This window comes from Bombyx mandarina, chromosome 10 (assembly GCF_030267445.1).
Source record: "Bombyx mandarina strain Sakado chromosome 10, ASM3026744v2".
NCBI lineage: Eukaryota > Metazoa > Arthropoda > Insecta > Lepidoptera > Bombycidae > Bombyx > Bombyx mandarina.
The window spans coordinates 6,423,068-6,444,159 of record NC_143217.1 but is presented as its reverse complement, the minus strand read 5'-3'; the positions used below and the strand labels follow the sequence as shown (position 1 = coordinate 6,444,159).

The window sequence follows — 21,092 nt, the reverse complement described above, 5'->3', positions numbered from 1 at the left end:
GTGAAAGAATAGCTGAAAGAGCCGCTAAGAAACTTCTTGATTCAATTTAAAATTATGTAACAGAACTTAGTACATACTTACATTCATTTCAACCAAAATCAATAGCAGCTTTTTTTTTTAATTGCACTCTATGTTGTGATGGCATTGATATCAACATTGTACATTCAGATATAAGCATAAGTTAATGAATGCGATCATCTATACATATAAAAATGAATTGCTGTTCGTTAGTCTCGCTAAAACTCGAGAACGGCTGGACCGATTCGACTAATTAATTTTGGTCTTGAATTGTTTGTGGAGTTCCAGAGAAGGTTTAAAAGATAGATAAATATGAAAATACTCGGAATTAAATAAAAATAACAATTTTGTTTTTCCTTTGATCTGTCCTCCGTCGGACGGATTCCTTTTGTTTGTTTTAAGTTTATTTTATACAAAAGTTTAGGCGTTTTATTTATCGATTGAGGCACTACGAAGTCTGCCGGGTCAGCTAGTTAGAAATAAAAAATGACATACAGGTAAATGGGATATATTTTTTTGTACTGGTGTGGAAATGACAACACAAGCAAAATAAATAAGAAACACATTGTATACCAGACATACATAAGTGAAAACGAGTATGTTACATATTTTGAAAGCTTAAAAATTAAAAACGTATATAACTAAGCAAAGAAATTTGAGTTAATGAATGTTAGCGTTTCTTATTAATTAAATTAATTGGATCGTGTTTGATCTATGACGAGAAGCGTGAGTGTGTCAGGAGTCGCAGTCAATTAGGTAATTAATTAATGTTGTGACGATGATACGGCTGGAGATGGAAGAACGGACAATTAATTAAAAAGAGTATTTTTATATCACTCTCCCAATTTGTACAGTACCGGATTTGTGTGTTAGAATTATAATAACTGTTTTGTAAGTATAAATAGTTGATGTGTCTCTATTGGTGTGTGTTCATACTTGTGATACATACGGCAACAGATACGCTGCTAATATTATCTATTTTTACTTGAGATTATGCAATTTATTTTGTGATCTTATGTAAATTGAATTAACATATTTAGTCTGAACAAATGAATAAATTTTATGTTTAAAATAAAACCGGTTCGCTTATTTTATAAAACTTTTAGCCAATGGGTATGTATGTATCTATATAATATGTAAGTTCAATTTAGAAATACCCTCATACTTGCCATCCCTATGCATCATGATAATCGCCTTATCGTTGCCGCCGCTGACAACTCCTCGAATCTTGATCACGCAGGAGCCATTCACCGTCGACGCCCTAGACACATCCTTACGGATCCATCAGATTAATTAACCTCATCACTAGACGCCTTCAGCTCTAACACTAGGAGTAGGCCTAGGGACTCATATAGCCGTACGAAGTGTTCGACGTGCAACCTAACCCATGAGTGAGCCCGCTGAGTTTCTCGCCGCATCGTCTCAGCGGGTCGCGATTCCGATCCGGTAGTAGATTTAGTCACGAAGCAGCTGCTCTTGAGTTGTTAGGTCTCCTTTGGAGGGGCTCGGGCAGCTGTTAGCAAATCCCACCCGTCCTGACTGAGCCTCTGCTCGTCCATCTCTCCTGGTGCAACTGGAAAGGCTTCCGTGCCAACAATAATTATACAATAAAAAAAAAAAAAAAAATACTTTGAAACCCTTGATTTGAGCCATGTTTTAAAAGAGCGTTAAAACTGAAATATTGTCAAAATAAAATGATCAGATTTTTATAGCATAATATAATATGTAGTTAATATATTTAATAAAGTTAAAGCTCCTTTGAAATTTGATTTCATTGGCTTAGTACATTTCTCGTTTAATTAGTAGTCTCTTGAATAAACTGAAAAACTCATTTTTAGGACCTTGAACCTCAGAACTAAGCATTATGCATGCACAAATGGAAATTTTAAAATGTTTTAGTCAGATTAAATTGTATGTGGTGTCTACTTATCTAATTGTTATCATTCACTAATTTGTAATCTTTCAAATTTCTACCGTGTAGATACTGTGTAATTAAAAAGTTAAATTTGAGATTGTCTTGAATCTAGATTAACGCGAGGCAATTCTATATTTAATTAATTTTTTTAGAAATTGCATATTTAAAAAACTACTTCAAAACATTTCTGTTCAGTAGGTACTAACAACATCTTTGAAGAATTATTGTTGCTGACTTTTTAACTGAAACTTTTTTTAAAATAAATTTGTTGATTCCGATTCATCTTTTTCTTTTTCTTCTTCTTCTTGCTTTAATCCCACACTATGTTATTATGGAGTCGGTGCAGCATGTCCTCTTATCATGCTGTATCGGGATTTGGCATAAGTTTTACGACCGGCTTCCCTCCTTGGGCTATATCTCAAGAAGTAAGCACCACCCTCTTGGCTGAGCCGTTGCTCGTCTACCTGTACTGGTGAAGCTATAGAGGCCTCCGGGCCACCAGTAATCCCTCATTCATAAAAAAAGTAAACGCAGCGCATTACAACGTGCTGTAAGAATGCAATTTTTCTATTTCTTCTTTTAGTGTTGTTTGGTGTTCTATGATTAGCATTTTAGATTTAGGCTAAAATTCAAATTTTCAAATACCTATCAAATAGATAAAAATAATACGTTTTTATTTTGTTTCTCTGTTTTCATAATTATGTTCGATTAAACCTAAAAAGTCCTTAAAATTATTATTCTCAGACGCACTATAAAGTTTTTGGTATACGATCGTCAAATTTATGTTAGACGGTGAGCGGATACGATCCTCTTGAAACGCGCTCTTTGAAGTTCCAATATCAATCTCGAGAGGAATGTACATATGTGCACATACATATATCATGAGCGTTAACGTGTTTCACAAGTGGAACAGCCAATACACAATATGCTTGTGTTCTTCAATAAACTTTCGTATCGTATTCCAAGCTGGATATTCATGTTCTAATGCCGTCTGGTGTAGTGGTAAGTGACATGGTCACTACACAAGGGGGTCGCGGGTGCGAATCCCGCCAAGGGAAGATATTTGTATGATAAATATATGTAAATGTCTTTTCCAGGGTTATGGATGTATATTAAATATATGTATGTGTATAATAAAAATCTTACATTTATTTCCGTTATCTGGTACCTGTAACACAAGTTCTTTACGAACTTATCACGGGACCAGTTAACGTGGCGTGATTGTTAGTAAATATTTATTTATTTATTTATTTATTATAATGTCTACGTTTTCTGTTATCCGCTTAACAGCATGTAGGCGGGGCTTGTTCGCCCATCTAACGGATAATTTAACAGCAACGCACGCTCTCCATTACAAATTTGTAGTTCGTTCTTTCGTTCGTTCTTTTTTAATCTGTGTAACAAATTTTGTAACATGCAGGTTCAATAGCATGTCGTTTCACCATGGTGTCCCATGGTCATCAACTTTCGTACAAATTAGGAAACAACGCATTTTATCGTTTTCGTGCAACTTTCGAAGATTTATTATTTAATTTTATTCTTTTTTTTTATTTCTTAGATGGTTGGACGAGTTCACAGCCCACCTGGTGTTAATTTGTTACTGGAGCCCATAGACATCTACGACGTAAATGCGCCACCCACCTTGAGATATAAGTTGGAAGGTTTCAACGGCTGGCCCACCCTTCAAACCGAAACGCATTACTGCTTCACGGCAGAAATAGGCAGGATGGTGGTACCTACCCGTGCGGACTCACAAGAGGTCCTATCACCAGTAAATGTAAATGTAAGTAATATTCATAATAATATGTAATATTTTCGAAATAAGCTCAAAAATAATTATTTTCACTTTTGTTTAATTTAATTAGTCAGTGTGACCATCAACCGCGACCGTGAAAACTTCATAGACTGAAAACCTGCAACAGTATTATAATTACCGTTGCGTTGTAGTTTACAGCTTGAGACCTAAATTTCAAATACATAAAAAATTCAATTATCTATAATGTAGATCGATGCAATTATCTATAACTAGTAAACCCAGCGGTAATATTATGCAATTAAAAACAATGAAATAAACCCGAAATAGTTATTCCTCAAGTACCAAGAATTTTACATGATAGAAAGGTAGCATTTCTTTATTACTTCATATTCTTTACTACATTATTATCTCTATATAAATCCTCTATTTATCCACGGAACGAAAACAAGATCCGAACTACAAAGAAAAGTATAAAATTTACTTAAAAACTATAATTTCCCAGGAAAGCGTTTGAGCAAAAAGGTGTTTATAAAGGTATGTATGGTTGTACCGAAATATCTTAAATCTTGCATTCACCAGTCACCTCCTTGTTAATACCACGACCGGGAGGTCGACGACCTGGCTCTGACGTCAACTGAACACTGCATTTGAATGGATCCAAATAGGTATCGTGCATCAGACTAAATTTACCGGTAGTTGTGATTTATAAAAGGATTGAAACAATTAGATTTTTGATTGCTTTAGATATTATATTTGTGTGCCTCATTCTGGAGCATGATTTTCAAATTGGAGACGGTTTAAAATAAGATTAATGTGTTGCTAAGACCAAATACTATGGTTCGTATCACAAATATGATCTCAAATTATGAATCGCATCACGAATATGACAAAAAGTTTTTATGCTTATAAAAATATTATAGGTATGATGATATCTTGAAATTTTTATGTGTTATTTAAACGAAATTTCTGCCTATTTCTGCCGTGAAGCAGTAATGCGTTTTGGTTTGAAGGGTGGGGCAGCCGTTGTACCTAACTATACTTGAGATCTTAGAACTTATATCTCAAGGTGGGTGGCGTATTTACGTTGTAGATGTCCATGGGCTCCAGTAACCACTTTACACCAGGTGGGCTGGTGAGCTCGTCCAATCATCTAAGAAAAAAAAAAAAAAGAAATAACATGTCACGTCTTAAAATATTTTTTCATCACAAATAAAACGCTAATGGCGTGGTACATATCTAGTCCTAAAATATGTTAATCATTACATATATTAATTACAATTGCGATTAATTTCACCCTCGGCGATCATATTTCATTCATTCAACATTAACATAAAGGAAGAAGCGTGGATGTTTGACGTTAGAGTCATAGTAATAAACAATAATAATTATTTTTTATAATAATTATATCATAATTATAATAATCTATATATATAAAAATCAATTGCTGTTCGTTAGTCTGGCTAAAACTCGAGAACGGCTGGACCGATTTGGCTAATTTTGGTCTTGAATTATTTGTGGAAGTCCAGAGAAGGTTTAAAAGCTAGATAAATATGAAAATGCTTGGAATGAAATAAAAATAACAATTTTGTTTATCCTTTGATGTGTCCCCCGTCGGACGGATTTCTTTTGTTTGTTTTAAGTTTATTTTATACAACAGTTTATGTCTTTTATTTATCGATTGAGGCACTACGAAGTCTGCCGGGTCATCTAGTTATATAATAATAATAATAATTGTTTATTTCTTCTATTAGCAAGTGCACGTAATAACAATTCAAACAAACATCTTTTGAGGTTTATAAAATTGATCTGCGCCTTTTTATTGCTATTTCGCTATATCACACAGCCCACAAATGGATTAAGTTAAGCACGGGAAGTGGTAATTATTTCTAAGTATACTCGATAATTGCATTTATGTACCGATTAGATCATTACTGTGTAAATTAAGCAATCAATAGGAAATGCATTTAATGCACTAAAATTGAGAATCAGTTTTATCTACATCTTTTATGTTTATTTAGTTATGGTTCAGCTACCACCAGTAGATGGGTAGTACCTCTTGTGGTTGTAGGACCTCTTGTGAATCCGCATAGGTAAGTACCACCACCTCGCCTATTTCTGCCGTGAAGCAGTAATGGGTTTCGGCTTGAAGGGTCGGGCAGCCGTTGTAACTATACTGAGATATTAGAACTTATTATATCTGAAGGTGGGTAGCGCATTTACGTTGTAGATGTCTATGGGGTCCAGTTACCAATTAACACCAGGTGGGTTGTGCGCTCGTCCGCCCATCTAAGCAATAAAGCAAAAAAAGGTAATTTTCGTCTTTTTATTTACTCGTAGCGTATTCTTATTTCATCCTAGTCATAGAAAATGTAGATATTCCCCTGTTGGGAAACAAAATAAATCGTATTATATTATATTTAATTTCATATTAGATTTCAAACTAAAAATCTCAAATTCTTTATAGGTGATGGGATTTGTGGTCAATCCACGAAGTCCAGAGATTATAGACATAAGAAAGAATTCAAAAAAACCCTTCATAAGAAAGTTAAAACAATGTAATCATGAGTTAAAGTAATGAATTTTAGGAAGTTAGCGTATTAGGTGATAAACAGAAATGATTTTTTCTGAATCAAACTTTACCAGTAGTTACTTAATTAAAACCTAAATTTAAGGACGGATTCCCATTATAAAAATAAAAACCTCTCAAATATAAATAAGTCGGCTTAGAAAAAAAAACTGCCCTTCATGTAATGTTTGTCGCGGTGAATACGGATTATCACAAAAAGAGCATTAGCCTGTCGCAAATGGCAAGTCGACAAAAAATGTACGAAAGACGGTATTTACTGTTATTTTTTGTTCTGAATATGAGAAATTACGGCTAATCGGTCAATTAGTTTTGGTTTTTCCTTCTTAACTCTGAAATGATTGGAATGTTTTTATCAAAATCTTTTATATACGTATTTTTAATCGTAAATGAGAACGGTAGATTTGATTTTAAATTAAAAAGAAATTTAATTAGTTTCACACATACACACACACAAACACCTATATACACATGTGCCGCAGAACCTAGAGCAGATGTGTTCTTAAATTGAGACCGTTCACCTGCAAACAAAGCACAGGGCGATCCCCCGCCAGCTGGAGAAATGACTTGCGAAGAATGGCCGGCAACAAATAAATTAAGAGAACCGGAGACCAGGCTCAGTGGCACAGACGCCTATGTCCAGCAGTGAAATGAACAACTTAAATGGCGCCACCCATCTTGAAACATGAATTCTAAGCCTCTAATTTGATACCATCATCTCGTTTTATCAACGCACCGCCCGCCACCGGAGTAGAGTTCATCCATACTACCTTGAGCCACTGCGTTCATCCACAGTGCGTTTCCAGAGATCTTTTTTGCCACGTACCATCCAGCTTTGGAATGAGCTCCCCTCCATGATGTTTCCCAAGCGCCATGACATATCGTTCTTCAAACGAAGCTTACTTAAGAGTACTTAACGGTAGGCAGCGGCTTGGCTCTGCCCCTGGCATTGTTGAAGTCCATGGCGACGGTAGCCGCTCACCATCGGGTGGGCCGTATGCTCATCTGCCTACAAGGGCAATAAAAAATTTATCTCAGTTTCATAATACAACGATTGCTTCACAAACCAGAAAGAATTTCTTCTTCGGGGCACACACAGATAGACTAGTGCTACCTCACCCATGCGGGCTCACAAGATATACGACCACCAGTAAAACATAATAATATTGTAAATAAATCAGAAAATAATAATATGCATATTGCTTTATTCGAAAATAAAACATGTACTTGTATTGTAAAATTCAAATCTAACACAAACATATTATTTCAATACGTACCAGCTGTGCAGACGATTTCGCAAGAGATCTACGCATTCCATTAGCTATACATTAGTATTTCTTTTATTTTTAAACCAATTTAATTTGAGTAACACTAAGTAACGAATCTGAGTAATAGTAAAGAAGTTTGAGTGATAGTAGAGAATTTTTGTGTTCGACGAATTTGTGTTCGCAAACGGCTTTTTGGGCACGCGTACTTTTTCTAAGTACTAATTCTACCAAGTCCCACTTGTACAAAGGATGTCGAGGTCGCTTCTTCAAAGAAACTTAATCCTCGGAATTCATAACGTTTTCTTTATAGGTATAATTTATTCAAACAGACACAAATAAAAAAGAAGCTTATTTTAAATACACCAACACTTATGATGTAATTTTTAGTTTTTGTTAAATGGATCTGAACAGCTTACAAGATCTTAAATAGTCAATGGTGCCTGTCGTGGCGTGCAACCTCATTGACAAGACATAAAACCTATAATGACTACACATAGACAGACTAAGACAGACATTTGAAAATAATTCAAATATAAATGGAACGAGGGCGTACGTGACCAGCAGCGACGCAGTACATTTTTTGACTTCTGAAAAGACAGACATACAAAAAGACGAAACAGAACGAATATTAAATGACCGTTCTTATATAAGATGTTCAAGTGACCTTCGACCGTTCAAGTAGTCATTCGACCGTTCAGTGCCCATAGACATTCCAGCGTGAATGGGGTTGATCACAAATTGCAAACTACTATAGATATGCTGGGTATTCTAGATAAGTAGCATGCTCTTTGAGGTCTTTAGGTCTTTACCCTTACTCAGCATTGGGCGATAATTGGCTTAATAAGACTTTGAGATTCCTCAAATTTCGCTGATCCCTGTAGCTATCAAAGTAAATTTAATTAGTTTCGTAACACCATACAGATAATTTCGGTAAAACTTATTCAATCGAGTCAAACAATAAAGTGGACTAATGCAATTATGCTGCCCCTTAATCCATTCGGCCTCAACTGTCAAATTAATTTTGCGCCCGTCCAAGAGGAAACGCTAACTTCATTTAACCACTCAAAGTTTTAAAATTCAATCACATATTTATAATTTGGAAGCTAATTCGATTGTTAAGGTATTAGTGACTGCTGTAAATTAGAAATAATTTATTTTACAGATTCTTTTTAATAGTATATTATAAGCACTCACGAGTTCTATATAAACCCCTATCCTAGCTATAGCTGTTGTGACTTAAGCATGTTACTGGTAGTAGGACCTCTTGTGAGTCCGCACGGGTAGGTACCACCACCCCGCCTATTTCTGCCGTGAAGCAGTAATGCGTTTCGGTTTGAAGGATGGGGCAGCCGTTATAGCTATACTGAGACCTTAGAACTAATATTTCAAGGTGGGTGGCGACATTTACGTTGTAGATGTCTATGGGCTCCAGTAACCACTTAACAGCAGGTGGGCTGTGAGCTCGTCCAGCAATCTAAGCAATAAAAAAAAATGTGTTCCAATTTTAAGGTAAATAGTCGTTATTAATCAGCATTTGAGACTTTGGCATAAGAATATGTCAAAGCCTTACGGTAGCGTTTAGCGTATACTAGTAGGCTTCTGTAATAGCCTTAAGCTGGATGAGTTGTGTCTCATCTGACAACTTACCCGTTTGAATAACAAAACCTATCATAGATATCATCAAACATCTACAACGTAAATGTCGCCACCCACCTTGAGATATTAATTCTAAGGTCTCAGTATAGTTACAACGGCTGCCCCGCCCTTCAAACCGAAACGCATTACTGCTTCACGGCAGAAATAGGCGGGGCGGTGGTACCTACCCGTGCGGACTCAAAAGAGGTCCAACCACCAGTAAAATTAAAGTTGATGTAGTTATGAAATGTGTCCGGAGACGAAAATAAAAACGGGAATAAAAATACAAGACCCATGCAGCCTTCCTTTTATATCTTTCGTCTTTTACTCTTAGCTTTATGTCCTTTTCAATATAAATTTCAAGTCATATTTTATTAGCCATTTCCTCGTTTCATCTCAAAACGATACTTAGAACGCTAGTATTGAAGTTATTACCCTTTTTAATATGATACCTAGGAACTATACTGAAAATAATGACCTGCTTTTAAAATGTAAGGCATGTTCAATACTTCGAAAGACAAAACACTTCATTGCGGAAGCAAAAATGAAAGTAAACGAATGAACTTAAGGCCATAGATTTTTTTACTAGTTTAGAAAACAAATAGAAATTCTTTATTCATTCAAAATGCTATCGAAAATACTTATTGTGGCGCTTTCTTGCTAAGAAGCGGCCATCGGCTTGAAGTCGTCGTGGCCTAAGGGATAAGACGTCCGGTGCATTCGTGTTGAGCGATGCACCGGTGTTCGACTCCCAGGCGGGTACCAATTTTTCTAATGAAATACGTACTCAACAAATGTTAATGATTGACTTCCAGGGTGCGTAGGTAGGTTACGCTGCCTATTTGTGCCCTGAAGCAGTAATGCGTTTCGGTTTGAAGGGTAGGGCAGCTGTTGTAACTATACTTGAGACCTTAGAACATATATCTCAAGGTAGGTGGCGGCATTTACGTTGTAGATGTCTACGGGCTCCGGTAACCACTTAACACCTAAGCTCCCACTTGAGCTCGTCCATCCATCTAAGCAAAATAAATAAATTAAAATGATTCCCTAATCGTTGTTTTCATATACTTTCCAAATCATTACGCCTTATAAAGGTTAAAAATATCTTAGCCTTACATCGTGTGCTATTGAGATAAAAATAAAGAAATTTGACGCACGACTTCCAGAGGAATAGGTATTATATCATTCTCATTAAACAGTTCATTAGTCACTTCGCTAAAATTATCTTGACGTTATCATTTACGTCATTGCGAACGTTCTCAGCCGATATACGTATTATCCAGCATATAATATAATGTATTATAAAAGCAACTTGGGTATTCCCTATGAGTAAGTTTTTAAATCAGGTTCCTTTTTTTCAAGCCGCCTTGTTTGATTGCTTCTTATTTTATTATTGTTTAAATTTGCAGTGATCTATAAATCAATTCTGGCATTAATACAGAGCATAATGTTTTTTTGATGTTGTATTTTTGTTTATTATTATATACTATTTTTAAGGACCTTATAGCTTGTAAATATTTTATTTGTGTGGGTATTCCACTGTTGAAGAGCTGATTAGATTAGTAACGCTGTTTTTTCTAAAATGTTCTTCAAAATTATTGTAATAATATATTACATCCGCAAAAGGACTTTTCTCTAAGCAGAAACCGGAACAAAATACAAACATGAACGGAGAACAATAAGGCATGAATCTATGTAAGTGTGTATAGTATAATATATTAAGCCAGAAACGTAAGAGCAGTTTGCAATCGAGGCTCCCGTTCTTTCTGTAATCTAGACCATGTATCTCGTTAGACAACTGTTTTTTTTCCGCTATCATACAGAAAATGTTGATTGTAATAATTTCTCCAACGATAAATATTTTTTACTATCGTGTTTGGAATTATCTTTCCGCTTAGAAAACGGTTTCAATACAATTTACACCATGGCAGTAGCGCGTCTTTTATATTTTTGGAAAAAAATTGGTTAAGGTCGTATACAAAATTATCTTTAATTAGGCGTAAAGCGTAAAGGTTTTACGCAAACTCAAAAATTTATTATCATATGTTTGCTGTTTCGTCTCAACGTTAGATAATTTCAAAATTTTATATGTCGTTGAACTAAGCCTTGTGAGTGCCGGGCTCGTCCCAAAATCTTGCCTCCGCAAATTAAATTCCTGTGTAAATACCACATGTGATGTGGTCTGAGAAATTTCCGCCGTTTGTTTCCATATATATATATATATACAACTTCTGCAAACTTTGTTGGTCGCTACAAAAAATAAACGAAGTGGACGAATGTGCGAAATAGACTTTTATTAATATTTTTGGAACAATTAATCACTAACTGTAATTTAATTAAATTTAAAATTACTCTTTGAAAGCATACCTCATTTTCTTTTTAAGATTCCATTGATTCATTAGATATCATAATCACAATCACCAATTTAAACCCTGTGATGTCATAAGTACTGATTGAGATGACGTGTTTTGATATCGAATAGCCTAGTACCGTTTTATTACTGGTCAATATATCGTAAATCGAGTAAATAATCAAAGCTCCTTTATTCCAAAGCTTATGCCTAAACAATTAAGCATTGGACAGAGTTATATTTAGCCCAGGGTCAACAGAATTAGAAATGTTGTGTTGCGAAGGGTTACTTTCGTATCGAATAGCAGTTACGAAGATTCATTTTTAGATGGGCATGGTATGGAATTTGGGTACTTGATTTAAGATCAATAGTATAATTAGTGTTATTTCTTATACAGAAAATCCGAACTATTGGATTTTGTTTTGATCACAGCTGAATAACAGAACTAGATTCCACCTTATTTGAAAGTAGACACATTGATACGATTTATTTTCACCATCACATATTTTTTGGTAACTAGTAAGAATTATCACCTAGCTACCACAATCCCATCAATTTTAGGTGAGACGCACTACTGGGTTCCGGTTTAAAGAGTAGGATAGGGCTCTTATTGAAATATTATAATAATTCCTTTGTCTCAAGATAGGCATCGTGTGAAATACCGCTCTCGGGAATATTCCATAAAAATTAAAAGAACGCTAGTTTTAACAGAAACTCGGAAAGTTTTTAAATAATTACGTGTTGAATCGAACTTTTAATTGTTTTGTTTTTAATAAACAAGCACCAGTTCTACAAGCATAGCTTTGTTTTTTTTTTCAGAATGAAAATCATATAGTTGAGTTCAAGGCCGTTTATTGATAGATAACGCATGGAAATGTTTTTTGACGAGTTTCGTGAATTAATATGGAAATTTGATTTTTAAATATCAAGCACCCTTACATATTATGTACATCTATTGGCAATTTATTGATATTATCAAGAAGCTATGTCTATCTCTATAGTATGTTTCGGATTTTTTTTCTTACATGAATCGTTGACCTTACCTTCTTCCTGATCCTGAGGTGGTAATTTACTCCCGTAGTAAATTAACTACAAAATTGACACCACTGGTTATTCTTTTATATCTATCTTCGAGGTCCTCATATTAACAATCGTCATACCTTTTAATCTCAAATTTATAATAACTTCGGGGCAGACTTAGAACTGTTGCTAACCCATTTTGACTCACAACAAACCGTACTGCCAGCATTGAAGAGAGGAAGGGACAGGAGTAAAATAATTTAGGTAGGAAACACTAAACAAGTGGCAGTTCAAGCAGGTTGGGGCCCACCTAATTTTCTGTTTCGCAGCTGGACAGACTAATATGAGGTCATTTGGTCTAAAAACTCTTTCAAATCATCTTGCTGTTCTGTAATTTCTTATTAATGATAGCGTTGAGATAATGAACAAAGAATAACCAATTCTCATATCATTTCCGGGTTGGCAAATAATTTATTTGTTTTAAAACGATCTCAATCAAAATAGATAAGATGTGATCGACTCGTGCTACTGTTTATTAAAAGACTACTTGAAACAATGAGTCAATGAGATAATTTGGATCGCCTTCAACGTTACGTGAGTTACACGAATGGAAGACTATGTTTATTGTTTACGTAATGCTGACATCGCTCGCTACGTTCGTTTCATAATCCGAATTTATAGTCGTATCATTGATTGTTTGACTTCGTTTTGCTGTTGCACAATCATTGTTTGGAAGAGTGGGATAAATGGGACGGGGAAACGTCATAATATTTAATCTCCCTCCCCTCCCTCCCTCCTCTTTTCTTTTAAATAGAAGTAATAAATTATGTTACTGTAATTGAGGGTGTTCATAATTAGCTTGGCCACTGCAATTTCCACGTTCTCTTTTCGGCTGATTATGAAGGCTGGCAAAATCGATTGGGTGGCTAGTTGTCGGAGCATCTACGGTGACGGTAGCAGGTTTACGTTTTGGTCGATTCGACAGAGCATCATTATTTTTGTCCTACCTTTCCGAGTAATCTCGAGGGGTTATACTAGACTCTTCGAGCGAGTAGGTGAGCTCACGGGGCTCAAACCTGACGACGGTGCTAACACTAACCCTAGCAAGAGCAGTGCTTCGCAGAATCTACCAGCAGATCGGAAACACGCCTCACTGAGAAGATCAGGCGAGAAACTCAGTGGGCTGTGTCTGTGGGGTAATTTACTCGCCGAGCCCTTCGTCGCAAGCGATGGATTCGACGAGAGTGATTATCGATTCTTGAGGTACTCAAAAGCACAGGATCGGCAGGATCCGAAATGACGTGCTTAGGGCGACTTCGATTGTTTACGATGCATCACTTTGGTGCGAGGTCCGCAACCCGTGATCACAATCCTCACCTCCTTGGCATTACCGAAATTCTGTCTAGATGGGCACAGGGATTGGGTGTTTGGATGGAAAATCAACAAAGGAGATTTCAGAGGACTGCTACATATACCACACAGCAAACCAACATCTGGGGCGATAAGACTACTCAACCTCTTGGCCAAAAAAAAACTTGATTGGTTTGTAATATTTTTGTCCAAAAAGATTAAGGAACACGTAACAGCGCGGTGGTTGCTTTCGTAATTATATATAAAATATATTTAAGCATGCATAACAATGCTAATAGTTTTTTTTTAACGTAAAATACAAAACAATTCATAAAAGTTTTTCCACGTTGTGAGAGAAGGGGAAAGATCAACTAACAACTTATTTTATTATAATATGAATGTCATTTACGTATTTAGTTAACTTGGTTTTACGCACATTCAGTTTTTTTCTGGGTGTGTTGACGTCAAAGAATTCATTAATAATTACATTGTTTCTTATCGGATTACAGAAAAGGTTGTAACTGGTCTATAGGTCATGTATTACTGTCCAACATATAACCTAGTTTGGGCAATTCAACAGCCAACCTTTGACAAAATCTCCAATTGCTCTTATTTTTAAGTCTGTGCTTTCTTGTGGTATTAATTGCGAATTTTAAGATTTTAGAGTTTAAAAACGGAGCTTATTTCTACAATTTTCAAGTTCTTGAATACTTCTGACTACTGATGGGATAGTAGTTAAGGCTTCTGAGTATTCCGGTGCGTATTCGGCCGCGTGGGTTCGTTTCCCGTTCGGAACAAAAATTCGTGTGACAAATGGGTTTGTTTGTATTTTTACGGAACGGGATTTCTACAATACGGAGATGTGAAAGTGGTCATTAGTATGCTCTTAGTATCAAAACAAATTCAATATTTGTATTAAAACAGATAGGGACCATCAGCTTGTCTATTTACTATATCGCAAAGTGTTTCGGCTTCTAGGGTTTGGACCGCCATTCATAATAATAATAGAACAGAATTTAGAACCTCAGGTCTCTTGGGGCATTCAAGTTCTGCCTAATACCATCTCCTTCCAGGTTCGCAATAATGACCAGTCCTGTGCAGTTCATAGATAATACACTTGTGCTGCTTATAGTCAACGGAATCCGGCGATTCTTAACAGCTCGTAGATCCATCATGTGGGACCTATCCACGTAACTTTTTTTATTTAATGCTTAGATGGGTGGACGAGCTCACAGCCCACCTGGTTGTTAAGTGGTAACTGGAGCCCATAGGCATCTTTTTTTTTATTGCCCTTGTAGGCAGACGAGCATACGGCCGGGCCCACCTGATGGTGAGTGGTTACCGTCGCCCATGGACTTCAGCAATGCCAGGGGTAGAGCCAAGCCGCTGCCTACCGAAAACCTACAACGTAAATGCGCCACACACCTTGAGATATAAGTTCTATGGTCTCAGTATAGTTACAACGGCCGCCCCACCCTTCAAACCGAAACGCATTACTGCTTCACGGCAGAAATAGATAGGGTGGTGGTACCTACCCGTGCGGACTTACAAGAGGTTCTACCACCAGTTTCTTCTGGAGCTCAGCTGCTAAACATTCGAGTAATTATTTTGTGAAGTACAAAACTAATTAATTATAAACAAAAATAATCAATAAATAATGGCCGCCTCTCCCTTCAAAAAAAAAATAATAATTTAAACAATCTACAACACAAAGTCAACAACAAAGTAAAACAAAGTCTCGAATTAAATAGCCGACTTTTTTTTTAATTCGATTCTGTAAGATTATTATGTAAGGACCGAGGTCACTTGTCGTTGCCTGATATGCCGCTGATATTTATCAATAAAATTATCGTTGTTTTCGCCAATATCAATTAATTTACAACTCATTTTAATCGAACATTCGTTCAATAACTTTAAAAACATGTTCTCGATTCTTCTGCTTCATAGCATTTTTATTTTTACGCTTAATATTCTTAATTTATTTGTTCGATCATTAAGCTCGCAATGAGAAAATAATCGTTTAAGAATTAAGTGAGATCCTTCAGTTAACTAGCGTAGAGCACTGCTTAATAATCACAATGAGGAGAGGATTATGATTGTTATCGTTACCAGTAATGAATTGGATCTAAGTCGGAAATATTCATCACAACTGCCAAACCTGTGATCAAAATAGTGAGAAAACAAAGAGAAGAGAGAACTAATTCAAAAAAGACGCAGTATCTTCTGGCCAGTATTTGCTGTAGCTGTGTAAGTGATATGTATCACAGGTTCTTGAAATCAGGTTAAACAACTGCTATAACAACGGCCGTCTGGTGTAGTGGTAAGTGACATGGTCACTACACGAGGAGGTCGCGGGTTCGAATCCCACCAAGGAAAGATATTTGTATGATAAATATAAAAATCTCTTTTCCAGGGTTATGAATGTACATTAAATATATTATGTATGTGTATAATAAAAATCTTACATTTATTTCCTTTATCTAGTACATGTAACACAAGTTCTTTACCAACTTAGTACGGGATCAGTTAGCACGGCGTGATTGTTAGTAAATATTTATTATTTATTATTATTATTATACTGTGAACAATTTTTAATATTAATGGAAAAACTCGCCGTTCAATAAACGAGATTGGTTAGTTTAGGCCCGTTTATTGTAACATGTCGCTACCGTGACACACTATCCGTGAGTCACTCTAGACCTGGCTCCAACGAATTTCTGCTTATGTTAGACTTAGGACAGTTTCAAGTTGCAAAAATCACTATACCCAAAGAGGCAGTCAAAATCGGATTCAAAGAATTAATTGTGCGCTATTCCAGAACATTTTACTACAGAGTTAATGAGCATCGAATAAAATAGCAACTTCAATTAATTTTGTATCAGTATCGTCATTAGTTGTAAGGTTGTTACACATAAGGTTGTTGGACATAAAGCTCCTTCTACGCTCGCCATATCAATTCGCTATCAGTCTTGTAAAATTGGCAATAAACACTAGATACGATATAACTAAAAACAGTACTATATTATTAATCTAAATACCAGATGCAACTCGAACTCCGTGCCAGTTGAGACAATATTAGAACAACAACAAAAAAAATTTGGAAACATAAACAACCCATTCCCGTTACTTTTTGAGTGAATGTATACCGAATTCCTAAAATGAACCTTGTACCATTTCATAATCGGGCTAATTAAATTGCATAATTATGTATCACTGAAAATAGTTTTCGTGCAATTTGAAATAGCCGGCTTGAAATTTAATTTTCCAGATTTTAAATATACGGAAAGTTATTTGATTAAAAAGAGAGCATTTATATTTCGAATATATTGTTTGTTATTGTATAACACAAACAACCAAGCAATTGTTCAGCAATGGCATTAAGCCCAATAAAGACTAAAATAAAATAAAAAACTAGGACATTGTAAGAAGACTGTTGGCATAATTTTACTTACTGCCTTTTGCAGATTTTATGTAACGTGTCATCACTGAGTCGACAATTAAAATGAGTTATTTTGCGAGGTGCCCAAAAAGATGAGTTAACAATTTGTACTGTTGCAACAACATTCGCCTTAAGCTTTGAACACATTTACTTACCGCTAATATGGTGTCATTTCAATCAGTACTTTATAATTTTTGTTCACGTAAGACTGGTTCATTTTGGGTAATACTTATAACTTTTTTTTTAAACTGCCCATAATGAGTATCTGTTATGCAACTACTATAAACATTATTTTACTTTGAGTTATGTATTAAAAAATTTATTTCACACAAACAGACACCTATGATCAAATATGTTTTTTGGGCATTTATTTAACCTTATTTGCCAGAGAAGAGCATACTAGTAAAACTACCTAAAATTTGTTCGGCTTCTTAGGAACTCCGTTTCTTGATGAAGTTAGTATTGAAATCAAATCTATACAGAATCTTATCAAATTATGGTTTGTCGTGGAGGGAAAGTCTGGAAATAAGCGCTGAAGTGCACTCTAACGAGGTCTACCCCAAACTTTCATGTGGATCACATGAAAACAAAAACTGAATCATAATTATTGAGGACAATGTGTTTTTTTATCAAAAATCTTATTTATTAAATTTTATTAAAAAAATCGCTACGCTACGCTGATAGCCTAGGACCTATTCCCGCTACGCTCGGAAACTGGTTAACGAATTAACGGTTTACCTGATCTCAAATGGTCACTGAAATCTAGATATACCTCAAACCTCGAGACAAGAGGTCTAAGTATCAATAATAAATGTGTTTTATAACGGTTGTCCCACCCTTCAAATCGGACTGAATGGCTGCTTTGCGGCAGTAAAAGGCGTCATTCATCATCTTAGGCCTTACAGCCCAGGGTGGGCCTTAGCCCAGTAAAAGGCAGTGTGATAAAACTTACCCGTGCGGCTTACAATATGTCCTACACTTTTGGATACACCTTAAGCTTTTTTTATACGATGCGTGCGTATGGGAGGTTAAGTACAAATTTCCTTAAAAAGCGTAGCATGGCCCGGTATGAGTATACCTACCTGTAGTTTTATCGTTTTTGGCAACGACAGCTTCAAAATTTACTATATTATTTATTTTGTTCACAGAATGCCGGCGCTCCGTCTTCTCGGACGCAAATGGCTGGCAGCCTCGGATGATCTCGTCTTCCCAAGCATTTTCGAATTACTCTTTCGATTCGTTTGGTACGTACTAATATTATTTTTATTATTTACTAGCTGTAGCTAGCGGCAAGCTTCGTAGTGCCTCAATCGATAAATAAAAAACCTAAGCTTTTTTATAAAATAAACTTAAAACAAACAAAAGGAATCCGCCCGACGGGGGACACATCAAAGGAAAAACAAAATTGTTATTTTTATTTAATTTCGTGTATTTTCATATTTATCTACCTTTTAAACCTTCTCTGGACTTCCACAAATAATTCAAGACCAAAATTAGCCAAATCGGTCCAACCGTTCTCGAGTTTTAGCGAGACTAACGAACAGCAATTCATTTTTATATATGTATATAGAATATTATTATTTATGGTAGAATATGGACTACCTTATCCTTACGCGGAAGTGGCATTGGATTGGTCACATATTGAGAAAGCCCGATACCCACCTATCATAGAGAGCACTGACCTGGAAAGTGTCTGGCATAAGGAAGAGAGGTCGCTCCAGAACAACTTGGCGTCGCTCGGTGGAGCAGGAGCTAGGTGTATTGGGTATGACGTGGGAGGAGCTAGAACCGACTGCCCAAGACCGATGTAAATGGAAGGATTTGATTCGAGCCCTACATTCCAGGAGAGGGTAATAGGAAAGAATGATGATGATGATGATGGACAACCGTTCTGCCTGTAACTTAAATCATTTAGTTTAAACAACTTAATTCCCTTACAACTATTTCGAGGGGTGAAAGATTATTTGGTTTAAGCAACATTTCGCTTAACACGCGACATTTATCTTTGTAATTAATGGTGCGTTTTATTTGGTATTAATTAGTAGCAACAGATTGATGTTTTTAATTGAACTTCAATCAAGTTTACTCCATTAAAGTTTTTTTTTTGTTATTGTTAATAAGGCAAAGTTCTGTGAGCAACTCTTCTAGAATTTTCTATGCGAACTAAAGTCGCGTGACCTTAGTTATATGTACGCTGTCATTGTATAATGTTCATTTAAATTATAAAATAGTTTTTACCGGCTAAACGGTTTCTAATTATGCAGTATCCTATCAGTTATGGTAATTTTTCCTAATTTTAAACTTTAAATGGCTTTCACGTAAAGTAGCAAAAATGTCACTTAAACAAAATAACCTTTCACCTCTCGATTTGATTAATACGAAAAAACAACATTTTCAAGTTGAATATAAACTTAATTTTGTTATAAAACTACAAATAAATTATAATAAAACCACTCGTCTGGCGTTACCGTCGTCACAATCCTCTGTTCATAATTAATTTGTCCATGACAATAAGTCAATAATACCTACGATTACAATATTCTATATCATAAGGTACCTGCCTACATTATTGATCTCAGCCCGGGTTTCGGTAGGTAGGTACCAAATTTTCCATGTAAATATGTATCTAACATGTCACAAAAGACATCCACAAGGGTGGCGGTAGCATCTTGTAATAAATACTTAACCCCAAGTCGAGCAGTATTTTTCTTCTTAATAATTTTGCGGCTTTGAGACCGAACCTGCTCATTATGTAGTATTTTTGGAGGTTAATTTAGTTTGCCTCACCACTTCTCTTCACCTATTTCTATTTGCTATCAGTTTGTTGCGCTCATTAACTAGGCCTTCCAAAGCAGACTCTTGATCTTGTCATGTATTTGGTGACCACCAATGTGCATTCATCACATTTGATAAATTTTTTTGGTTCCTACCTAAGCTGAGAGCCTTGAGAGGCTATATCAGCGTAACCTTAACTAGTAGGTGAGCTCACGGGGCTCAAACCTGACGACGTTGCTAACACGAACCCTAGCAAGAGCCGTGCTTCGGAGAATCCACCACCGGATCGGTAACGCGACCCACTGAGAAGATCCGGCGAGAAGCTCCGTGGGCTGTGTCTGAGGGTTAGTTTACTCGTCGAGCCCTTCGTCGCAAGCGATGGGTTCGACGAGAACGATAACCGGTGCTTGAGGTACCTAAAAGCACCGTGAGTGGATCGGGAGGATGCGAAATGACGTGCTTGGGGCGACGTCGACTGCTTTCCATTCTGTCCGCAGGATCGGGAATGTAGTTACCGGCGGTCACGATATGAAGGTTCTCGTGTCGTGCCGCTTTATTGAAGTGGTCACATTTGAGAAATAGGACGGTCGCTATGAAAATGCAATTGAGACTTCAATCTCATTTCTCAAAGTGATGTTGACGTTGTTATCTGAATATACGTTCCACCGCGATGATGACGATAACGATCACGAGTTTATTCAAATAAATATTATTCTAATACAGTACAATCTGAAATATTTTATAATTATCTTAACCTCGCTCGGTACTTTGTAACAGAGCGCCTCTTTTCCTTGTTGAATAGAATTTAATAGCAAAGAAAAAATTAAACTTATAAATAACATAATAGACATTGAATACAATACCAGAATATCATTCAATACCAAACAGACAGCGTTGGTACGAGAGTTCGTTGCAATAATAGAACTTTCATTTGACTAGACATAATCGAAAAGGCAATATAGGTAATAGTACATAGAGCCTT

The 21,092-nt window shown here is 36.0% G+C and overlaps 1 protein-coding gene across 10 annotated transcripts in view; it reads left to right on the top strand.

Annotated features, from left to right (window-relative positions):
• inaE (inactivation no afterpotential E) overlaps positions 1-21,092 on the top strand; it is a 77,460-nt gene that overhangs the window by 30,001 nt on the left and 26,367 nt on the right. For all 10 annotated transcript variants that reach the window (XM_028182072.2, XM_028182071.2, XM_089730325.1 and 7 more), the window contains exon 2: positions 18,484-18,579. In XM_028182072.2, coding sequence (XP_028037873.2) covers positions 18,485-18,579 — 95 coding nt within the window. In that variant the 5' untranslated portion in view covers position 18,484. The remainder of the gene's footprint in view (positions 1-18,483; positions 18,580-21,092) is intronic.